The following is a 10,796-nucleotide window of genomic DNA, read 5'->3' as shown; positions in this document are numbered from 1 at the left end:
TTCCTTGCATCATTGTGTGACCTAATCAACAAGTTAGATGGCTAATAAGCATTACAGTAGGCCCTAGGAAGTATTTAATGGTAATCGTTCAATCATCACTATTTCTTGTGGTGGGTCCACTTGAGATTTGAATCTACCTTCTTTCTTCTTCTTTTTTTTTCGCTCATACCCTAAAATGAGCTAGCAAAATAAATGGATGGCCGGTCCACTTGAGATTTGAATCTACCTTCTCTTTTTCTTTTCTTTTTTTTGCTCATACCCTAAAATGAGCTAACAAAATAAAGGGATGGCGGGTCCACTTGAGATTTGAATCTACCTTCTTTTTTTCTTTTTCTTTTTTACTAGTACCCTAAAATGAGCTAGTAAAATAAATGGATGGCATGAATAAAACACATTCATCATGGTATGTCACACAGCACTAACCAGTACTGAGATATAGGAGTTACGTAGGTCCCACTTTGGGATGTGATCAAAACACATGATTTGAGTACCCGATAGACCTTTTACACTGATCATGTGGTGTATATTAAGCAGCATGTAAGTATTAGAAAATTACCTAGCATGGAGACTTGGGGAAAGGAATCATGTGGTGTGTTGAATTCCTAAGATTTCACTGTATAAAGGGGATCTTGGTCCCCACCTATTGACACTGTTGCACTGATTTTTTATTATTTTTTTAAGGTGAAGATCAAGCTCTCCAAGAGGACTTCAATGGCAATTGCAACAACCATAACACCCTGATCCATAGCTTAAGTGGCAGACTGAGTGAAAGATACCTCGTTTCAACACTGAGGTCTTGGTATCGATCCCTAGTGGGGGTGGCTAACAGCGAAGTGTCCACTGACAATGGGGTGTACTAACAAGCTAACCAAAAAAAAATAATTGCAACAACCATCAGAACATAGGTACTCTGTTGTGAAATCAAGATTAGTAGAGTTCACATTTTCATGTTACTGGATTAGCAAATACAAATAGATTTCATAAAGTCATTATTAAACTTTTTTCACTTTTTTTTTTTACTTACGTAAGAAACAAGGTTACTATTGTCTAATAAAAATGAAATTTCACACAAATTTTCTTACAAATCAAACACAGCCTAATTTTGAAATCCACTAATATCTTCAGACGTTGGAAATCATCCAACTTTCTCCTTTCTTTTCTAAATGAATCCTTGAAACCAAACACTCCCTTGGATTTCCTTTCTGCATTGTAATAATTGTATTAAAATGGCAATTAAATATCAATCACTTGGTTCATCACTACTAAATTTGAAGTTTTTACAAAGCCATTTTTAATGCAAAACCTAATTGATTGTTGATCTATGGCATCAAACCAATAAGGGATTTGTTTCTTTTGGTAATAGTATCGGCCGATAGCAGTTTAACATTGCTTGAGATTCAGCCCTAAAGTGTTGAACAAATATGTGAGTTGATCCACCATCCGTTTTGAATTGGTCATATGGGAAATTGTCGGATTGATTTTATCTGGCTAATCAACAATCATTGCTTGTGGTTTGATTGGTGATGAAGCCAGCTTGATTGTCGTTGTGAACTACTACCTGATGACTATTAATCATGTATTGGTTTTCTAATTGGGTCAATACACTGCATTGTTATCTAACTAGTACTTAATTGTTAGCTAGATCAATCTCTTGGGCGGCTATTAGCTTCCTAGATCATTTGACTTTTTTTTTGGTTAGCTAGGTACGTTTATTGTCAATAGCATTCTTTGATTATTTCAACTATAGAATGTTTAGCCAATTAAAGTAGCATCATATGAAAGGTTTTGGATCATCAACATTTAGCAAATGATCATTCGATTTACAACAATTTATGGAATTGATTCGGGCCACCAACCTAGTGTGGCTTTTGCCGATTGAGCAAGGACTTTGGTGCTTAATCTTGGGGCTGCTTAATTTTCAGGCTCAATTCGGTGCTATGACTCATCCAAATATAAATGCAGTTACATCTATGTAGTAGACATTGATGTACCTAAGATTCTCTAGGTCTATTTCTAAAACTTGTGAGTGGATGTATTGATTAGAGGTGTACATGAGTCGAACCGAGTCGAGTTTGGCATGACCCGACTTGGCTCGGCTCAGTCCTTGAGCTTGACTGGCCAGCTCGGCTCAGTTTGGTCAGCAGCTCGAGCTAGTTTGAGCCAAGATAGAGCCTGTATATAAAACAGTAGCAGCTTTTTACGGGTATTTAATCAAACACCTTGTAGGCAACATCAAAATCAAGAAAAAATGATATTTGTTTCATATACATACATTCCTTACCACACACTTCGTTGATTCATTTCATCAAACACTTGGTGAGCAACATCAATGTCAAAGCAACCGAGTTACCGAACTAGTTCGATTTGAGTTGGGGTTTGATCCAAGTCGAGTCGAGCTTGAACTCAGTTCAAAATATTTTCAATCTCAAAAAATCAGCTTGAACTCAATTTCAAACCAAGTTGAATCAAGCTTTTTCAAATCGAGTCAAGCAAACTAACTGAGCTAACTCAGTTTGTGTGCAGCCCTAGTATTAATTACGTTTAGGGGAAGTGAGAGTGAGAAAGTTAAGTGTCATTCAGAGTTTTAGTATCTTAGACATGAAATACAAGAATATAATTATAACATGTTACCTACAACTTCTTAGAAGGGAGAAAAATACTTAATTACTTTTATAGATGACTACTTTTGTTTTGGATATATATATATCTATATATATATATATATATATATATATATATATATATATATATATATATATATATATATGATTTATGAAGATAAAAAAAATTGATGCAATAAATGTGTTTAAAATTTTCATTATTAAGGTTAAAAATTCACTTAATAAGAAGATCAAGGTTGTTAGTTCTGATTGGAGTGATTAATAATATGATAAATATAATAAATCAAGGCAAAATTTACAGTCATCCGTAACATTACTATAAGGTTGTCATATTGCCCTTCAATACACCATAAATATGACGCTGGAGCAAAATGGCGTGGTTAAGAGTCATAATTGTTCCCTTAAAAGGATATGTGAGGAGCATGATTAGTAACTCCATCTTATCAGAGTTCCTACGAGGTGTGCTTTAAATACTATAGTCTGCATCCTTAGGTCCTGATTAAGGTTGCTAGTATGATCCTTTTTGAATTATAGACTAAATGACAATGAATATCATGAACTTTCATGTTTGGGGGATCCGGCTAAGGCCAAGCTCTACAATTTAAAGGAAAAAATAATTTCAGAATTTTTTATTAGTTAAATCTAGGCTGCCTAACACAATTTTAAGATTCTATAGCATTTAAAATTTAGGCTGCTGAACACAATTAGAAAATCAAAACCTCTAGATTCTGGTTGAATTTCAATTGAATTCAACAATATTCATAATTCATGCTGCCAAATAACCCTTTAAATCTTATACATAATTAATCTTAGGAGTCAAAATCGTTTATTGCAGACAATTGTTTCAAACAAGCATATTAGTAAAGTACTTTCTTCCCACCAATACACCTAACTTTATTCACGACTCGGTAATTTCACTTTTATTAAGATATGTGGACACCACAGCATTTGTTAGTGTCGAACTTTGTCCATCCGTAACAATTGTCCAAAGGAAGACCAACCACTAACATGCATGAATACAAGATGGAATGCAATTACATAAGGTAATTAGTTGTAAAGTTTAACTGAGAAATATCAAATGTTTTTTTTTTTTTTTTTTTTGGTTGTTTACATCCATTGGATTTTCTATAAGAAAGTAAAACCAAAACATGATCATCTCTAAGTATGCTCTTTTGAGATCAAGATGGGTTCAATCGCAACCTTGTCATGTATAAGAAAATGAGTAGCAAAGATAATTTTTGGTATGTTTGGATGACAACTCTTTCATCATGGTCATCATCTAGTTCTTTTCACAATTAATTAGGGTTAGCTGCATGAATCTTGTTCCCCTATTCCACTCTATTGGAATGTTATATTGTTTGGATGTATGATAGAAGTTACGACATGAATTTGACCGTTGCTACCAACCTGGTTCAACCCTCCTCTAATGGGGCTTAGGACCTGCAAAGAGAGCAAAAAATTCCCACAGGCGCAATGTGATAGACTACTACAGAGGTTGAGTACAATCAAGTGTTATCTAATTGTCCATTATGTAAGTTGATTACAATCAACAAGTTGATAACCACTTTATTATGTAAAATAAAACATTGGCATAAAACTGTTTTTGTCCATAAAATAACTCTACAGTACTTTCCTAAAAATGAGCTTAAGAAGCTATATTTTAGCACACAATCAATGGTATTAGAACCATTCATCATAGTCCTATCAAGTAAAACTATACATGCCATAAAATCACACCTGTCTATCCTTCTTGTGGAATAATGGCTGAAGATATGACTATTGGGGAAGTGAGTTTTCCAACAGGTGCAGATAGCTATAGTAAAAAAAAGGTTTTCACCTTTGAATTAGGCTATTAGAGTGATCTAATTGTGCTTGCTCTAATTCTTCTTGATAATCAGCAACTCATAAATTATCCTTAATATTTTGATTGATTTCCTTCCATAAAATATACTTTCTATATTTCTATATAAATTCTAATTAGGATTAGGGTCTTTACTCATGCCTTTGTGATAGACTTACAAGTGTTTCAACAAAAGGTCATCAGTTATAGTACTCATTGCGGTGAAATCCCAATGTGGTGTGACTGCATGGATGTGTGTGGGCTTTTGAGTGTGCGCCTACAAATAAAAAAATAAATAAACCTCTACTAGCATTAAGCAATATAAAGACAGAAAATCACCCAATAACTCTCTAATTGCTTTTGGTATTCCCAGTGTTATTACTTCTATCCCTTTCAATGGGTACTGTTCCCATAACCTATAACCTAAGGTAAAATGACATTTTACGATGTGAGTCCAAAGGAGCATGGTTGAGTATTTCACTAAGCTACTTTTTAGCACTTTGGTAGACTCGCAAATTGCACGTACATTTGATGACCTTTCAAGGCAGTCATGCTAAATGGTGGTCAGCCAAACCAAAAGACAGCAAAAGAAAGATAGGTACACCTTAAATTCCTAGGTTGCCCCTCCGTGTATATTCCTAATTTGAATAACCCACATGAAGAAGATCAATGCATTACAATAAATAGAGAGAGAGAGAGAGAGAGAGAGAGCGCTCAATAGTACCTAGTCAGGGAGTAGGAAAGAGAATGAGAAGAGGAAGAGGACAAATGTGGTAGTCAGAGGGAGCACTGGGATTTGTAGCCTGCGTGCTATATGTTTTACATGGCCCACCTTGCAGTAAGCTTGCTTGAATGTGAAACATGGGCTGCTATGGGTCATCGCGGCAGGACAGATGAAACCGAAGAGCAAAACACCGTAATATGCTAGAGCTGTGTTGCTATATGCTACGCGCCGTTGCTAGGAGAAATACACGTGGACTGGATGATCCTACCCATTTAAGCAGTGGCCTTCAAATCAGCGGTTGAAAACAGAAACAGTTAATGTTCAAGGTAAAGTGATGGATATGTTCCTTAAATAAGTATAGTTTTCGAAACATAATCCATTCAGTCGCTAGCTGGACGGTTCAGATTCATGGATAACCTGGCCACTTGTAATGTAAATGGGTGGCTCGGCCGCAGCTCTACCGTATCATCTCCTCTCTAGTACTGTATTATACGCAATCCCGACCGTGCAAATTGCCGATCTCACAAAACCCACAAATAACAGCAATGACAGTTTGATTTTAGCCGTTGATTGGGAACCTTCGATTTTGATGGCTACCAATTGGAAATAAGGATTAAAGTGTACTAATTTCCGAGCTATGATCCATCCACGACTTGGATGCTCTCGTCATACACGTGTGCCACATGTTAGGACGACAAACCACTCCCATTTTGAAAATAGAACGACGGTCAGACTCACTAAATCATCTAATCAATGACCATCTTACCATTCACCAATCATGGTAGGGCCCACCCGCGGAATGAACGGTTCTGGAAAGTTGGACCCATTTAAGACGCCCCTGAGAACCACTTCTTTACAGTGATCCCGCAGACTTGCAATCCTTAAAACATCAACCCCTCCCGTTTCTCTTTCTCCCAAGTGTTCTGTCCCCATCTCTCTCTCTCTCTCTCTCTCTCTCTCCTTGTCCGAACGGAAAGAAAAGGCCCAAAAACTAACTGAAAAAAAAAAAAAAAAAAACCAGACCCAACGGAAAGAAAAGGAAAGGAAAAAAACCCCAAAACCCAAGCTTTGAGGCGTAGATCGCCGGTTCCCGGCATGGGGAACCGGAAAATTCTGACGCAGCAGCCGCCAGCGGCGGCTTTTTCCGGTTAAATGCAAGGAAGGATTCGTGGGGAATCTGACACAGCAAGAGAAAGTCCCAATTCATGCGATGGAAGAAGAAGGAGATTAGCGAAGAAGAAGAAGAAGAAGAAGAGGAAGAGGCGAATAAGGACGGAATGGCGTCGACCGCTGCAAACGCCACCGCCGCTTCCATAGATTCCATCACAGTATCGACGACGACGACAACGACAGTTGCCGAAGACATGACAGTGAAGGCCATCCACAAGCGCTACGAGGGCCTGATCACCGTCCGTACAAAGGCCATCAAAGGCAAGGGCGCCTGGTACTGGGCCCACCTTGAGCCCATGCTCGTCCACCACTCCGACACCGGCCTTCCAAAGGCAGTCAAGCTCCGATGCACCCTCTGCGACGCCATCTTCTCCGCATCGAACCCTTCCCGCACCGCCTCTGAGCACCTCAAGCGCGGAACCTGCCCCAATTTCGCTTCCACTCCCAAGCCCATCTCTTCGATCTCCCCTCCGCCGCCTGTCCAGTCTTCCCAGGCCCCTGTTTCCGTGGGTCCCACTGCTTCGTCACGGAAGCGAGCGTTGTCGGCATCCTCTTCTTACCAAATTCCCCCCCTGGCGGTCATCGACCCGTCCCGCTTCTGCACCGACATCGTCTATTCAGCGACCGTAGCTGCGCCGGCCCCACCTCAGCAACAGCATTTGGTGCTTTCTGGTGGGAAGGAGGATCTTGGAGCTCTAGCTATGCTTGAGGACAGTGTCAAGAAGCTGAAGAGCCCGAAAGCATCACCGGGTCCTACCCTCAGCAAGGCTCAGATAGACTCTGCAGTCAGCCTCCTCGCCGACTGGCTTTATGAGTCGTGCGGTGCTGTCTCCTTCTCCTGCTTCAAGCATCCTAAATTCAAGGCCTTCCTTCATCAAGTGGGCCTCCCTCCCATTGCTCGCCGTGAGCTCGTTGGCCCCCGATTGGACGCTCGCTATGAGGAGGTGAGAGCAGAATCGGAAGCTAAGATCCACGATGCCATGTTCTTTCAGGTCGCTTCTGATGGGTGGAAGCCCCGCAGCGGTGCCACTGCTGCTGAAGCTGAGAATCTCGTTAGCCTGACCGTTAATCTCCCTAATGGCACCAGCGTGTTCCGGAAGGCGGTTTTCACGAATGGGCGTGCCCCGTCCAAGTACGCTGAGGAGATTCTGTGGGAGACGATCACGGGCATCTGCGGCAGCGCAGTCCACCGATGCGTGGGGATAGTTGCTGACAAGTTCAAGGCGAAGGCACTGCGGAATTTGGAGGATCAGAACCATTGGATGGTGAACCTCTCCTGCCAGCTCCAAGGCTTCAGCAGCCTGATCAAAGATTTTAGCAAGGAGCTCCCGCTCTTCCGGACTGTCGCCGATAACTGCCTCAAGCTTGCCAACTTCTTCAACACCAAGTCACAGGTACGGAACAGCTTCCACAAATACCAATTACAAGAACTTGAGCATGCTGGGCTGCTTAGAGTTCCGCCCAGCGTGAGCGGTGGTGGAAACATAGACTTCGCATTTGTTTACACAATGTTGGAGGATATAATGAGTTCTGCCCGCCCACTCCAGTTGGCGGTGCACGATGAATCATATAAGGCAGTCTGCGTTGAAGACCCAGTTGCTCGGGAGGTGGCAGATATGGTTCGGGATGTGGGGTTTTGGAATGAATTGGAGGCTGTGCATTCACTTGTCAAGCTGATCAAAATGATGGCCCAGGAGATGGAAATGGAGAGGCCGTTGGTTGGGCAATGCCTGCCGCTCTGGGACGAGCTGCGGGCCAAGGTGAAGGATTGGTGCTCGAAATACAATGTTGCAGAAGGGGCAGTCCAGAAGGTGATTGAGAGGCGGTTCAAGAAGAATTACCATCCAGCGTGGTCCGCTGCATTCATACTGGACCCGCTTTACTTGATGCGCGACAACAGCGGGAAGTATCTCCCACCATTCAAGTGCCTGACGTCTGACCAAGAGAAAGACGTCGATAGGCTGATAACCCGGTTGGTGTCGAGGGAGGAGGCCCACATTGCGTTGATGGAGCTCATGAAGTGGCGATCAGAAGGGCTTGACCCACTCTATGCACAGGCAGTCCAGGTGAAGCAGCGGGACCCCACAACGGGGAAGATGAAGATCGCAAACCCACAGAGCAGTCGCCTGGTTTGGGAGACGTGCTTGAGCGAGTTTAAGTCATTGGGGAAGGTGGCAGTGAGGTTGATCTTCCTTCACGCAACATCGTGCAGTTTCAAGTGTAATTGGTCGTTCTTGAGGTGGGTTTGCACCCATGGGCACTCAAGGGTGGGAATGGACCGGGCCCAGAAGATGATATTCATCGCGGCTCACTCCAAGCTCGAGAGACGAGACTTCTCCAATGAGGAAGAGAAGGACGCAGAGCTATTTGCAAATGGTGAGGACGATGTGCTCAATGAGGTTTTCGTGGATGCATCCTCAGTGTAACATTTTTACCTGTAGAATTGAATTGTAAGATTATTGAATTCTTTCGACTCTCTGTGTCCTTGTTGTTCACAATTCTTCTGATGGAGATTTTGGGGAGGCGAAGAAGAGGAGGGACGCAAGAGGGACAGGATCATCACTGATCATGATTCAAAAGGAACTGGCATCCCCGGCTCGGACATGATTTTGGGACTCTTGGGTTTGGTTGGCATCCCCTGCCCAGACATGATTTTGGGATTCTTGGGTTTGGTCGGCATCCCCTGCCCAGACATGATTTTGTGGATATTGGGTTTGGCCGTCACCCCACCTCCGGAACATGATTTTGGGAATTATTGGATTTGAAGAAAGAATCTCTTCTTGTTTATAAGATAGAATGCTGGAGGAGCAAAGCGGAAAGAATGATGTAGCATTTTGGTTCCTAGAGTAATTGGGATAAATAATATTTATGAAGAGGAGGTTTTACTTGGTTTGAAGATCGGAAACTGCAGTCAAGATGGGCGTTTCTTTCTTTTTCTTTCTTGTTGGTTTGAATCATTTAGCCTTGACAAACCAACTAACCATGATTATTCTGTACACTAATTGGATTTGTTTTCTTCAGTATGTATCTATGAATGTTTATGCAGGACTGATAATTTGAAGGTAAAATTTTCTCAGAATGTGCTGATTGTGTTCGACATGGACTATCTTTGGCAGCCTTTGCACTCTTAGATCTTGTATGTTCATCTGTGTCTGTGAATATTCAAGAACATGAACCAGTATATTGTCTTCCGCCCATAGTTGAAATTGCTGACTCTGGTTATTGTAGGATTTCATTCAATTTCATTTTCTCCATTGCATGTCTGGGCAGCAGCACTTGTAGTCCATGGACAGTTGCGCAGCGGGTTCTCTGTTAGGCTAGAACTATTGATGGATATTCCGTCCATTTTTTATTTTTCACCAGTTAGGCTAGAAGTATATAGTAACATGATATGGGTTTTTCACTAGGGTAGTCCCTAAGTTTCTATGGGTTTTTCACCAGCCTTTGCAGCTGTTTTCTTTCAGTTCAAGGGTTTTGCTTGAGACCGAACATTGAATCCGTTGATGCTTAGATTTCCGATTTCCCACCTGTGGCTGGCGTAGGTGCCCTTCTTTGTTGTTAGAAAATCTTCATTGAATTAATGGAAGCTTTGTGTTTTCATCTGGATTGTAAATTACATAGTTTGGATGGACAAGTGATTTGAATTGGGAATGTTCAACAGTTCAAAAAAACAAAAGAATTGGGAATGTTCATTACAGTCAAACAGTGTTTCCTTTCCTGGTACTCGTAGTGAAGAAGTAGCCCTCAAATTGCAGTTGTTTCTTCCATGCCTAAACTTGGAATTGATGCTATTGTAGTGTGGAATCCAGTGTTATTTTTTCCACTTGACTGAAAATTGCAATTCAATTCAATTGTGCGTCCAAACACTCCATTTAGGTTCTGTGGTGCGAATGTTACCACACCATTCTTACCATTTTACTCCTAGGAACAACTTTTTCCTCCATTACGGAGTTCCTTACAAACTGGATTGGGAGAACTTATGCAACTTCAATTCAGTGCACTTTTCCACTCGGTGTGAGTTGAATCATCCCCTGCCTTTATTAAGGCGGAGCAGTCCTCAAAAGAGCACCACTGCTCATTGTCCCTGTACTGCTTCACGTGTCCAGTTTCGCCAATTCAGGAAAGACGGGGCTAAACGGGAGGGGCAGCGACCACGGTGGCCTTTTCCCACACAAATCATTTTCAGCAGAGATGCTGGTTTCCATTCTTTCTAATGCTGAACTTTGGAGTCCTGATTACCATAGGTCTTGCCCTTTGCAAGTACATGGGTAGCTCTGCAAGTAATTGGTGGGGAGCAACCCCTAACCCTTATAGCCGAGGTCTAGGACTCCCTACCAAAAAAGGACTCCAGTGTTTGTAAGTTCCAAGTCCTGTTGCCTTCACAGCCTGTTTCGCTCTTGCATAGACAGTGACAGTTCTGTTTCATCGTAGTTGTTTACAG

The 10,796-nt window shown here is 41.6% G+C and overlaps 1 protein-coding gene across 2 annotated transcripts; it reads left to right on the top strand.

Annotated features, from left to right (window-relative positions):
- The first annotated feature begins 6,096 nt into the window (after positions 1-6,096).
- LOC131232635 (uncharacterized) lies at positions 6,097-9,434 on the top strand. Of its 2 annotated transcripts, XM_058229009.1 has the most exons (2): positions 6,097-7,749; positions 7,903-9,434. In XM_058229009.1, the coding sequence occupies exons 1-2, from the start codon at positions 6,391-6,393 to the stop codon at positions 8,779-8,781; spliced, it is 2,238 nt and encodes a 745-aa protein (XP_058084992.1). In that variant the 5' UTR covers positions 6,097-6,390; the 3' UTR covers positions 8,782-9,434. The 2 variants fall into 2 exon arrangements, with proteins under 2 accessions (XP_058084992.1, XP_058084991.1); XM_058229008.1 differs by having other exon boundaries at positions 6,098-9,434.
- The last annotated feature ends 1,362 nt before the right edge of the window (positions 9,435-10,796 follow it).

This window comes from Magnolia sinica, chromosome 18, assembly GCF_029962835.1.
Source record: "Magnolia sinica isolate HGM2019 chromosome 18, MsV1, whole genome shotgun sequence".
NCBI lineage: Eukaryota > Viridiplantae > Streptophyta > Magnoliopsida > Magnoliales > Magnoliaceae > Magnolia > Magnolia sinica.
Note: the sequence above shows the minus strand (reverse complement) of the source record. Positions and strands in the feature narration are given on the sequence as shown.

Excerpts from the sequence above, each read along its gene's own strand:
- LOC131232635 (XM_058229008.1), top strand. The coding sequence starts at position 6,391 with ATGCGATGGAAGAAGAAGGAGATTAGCGAAGAAGAAGAAGAAGAAGAA.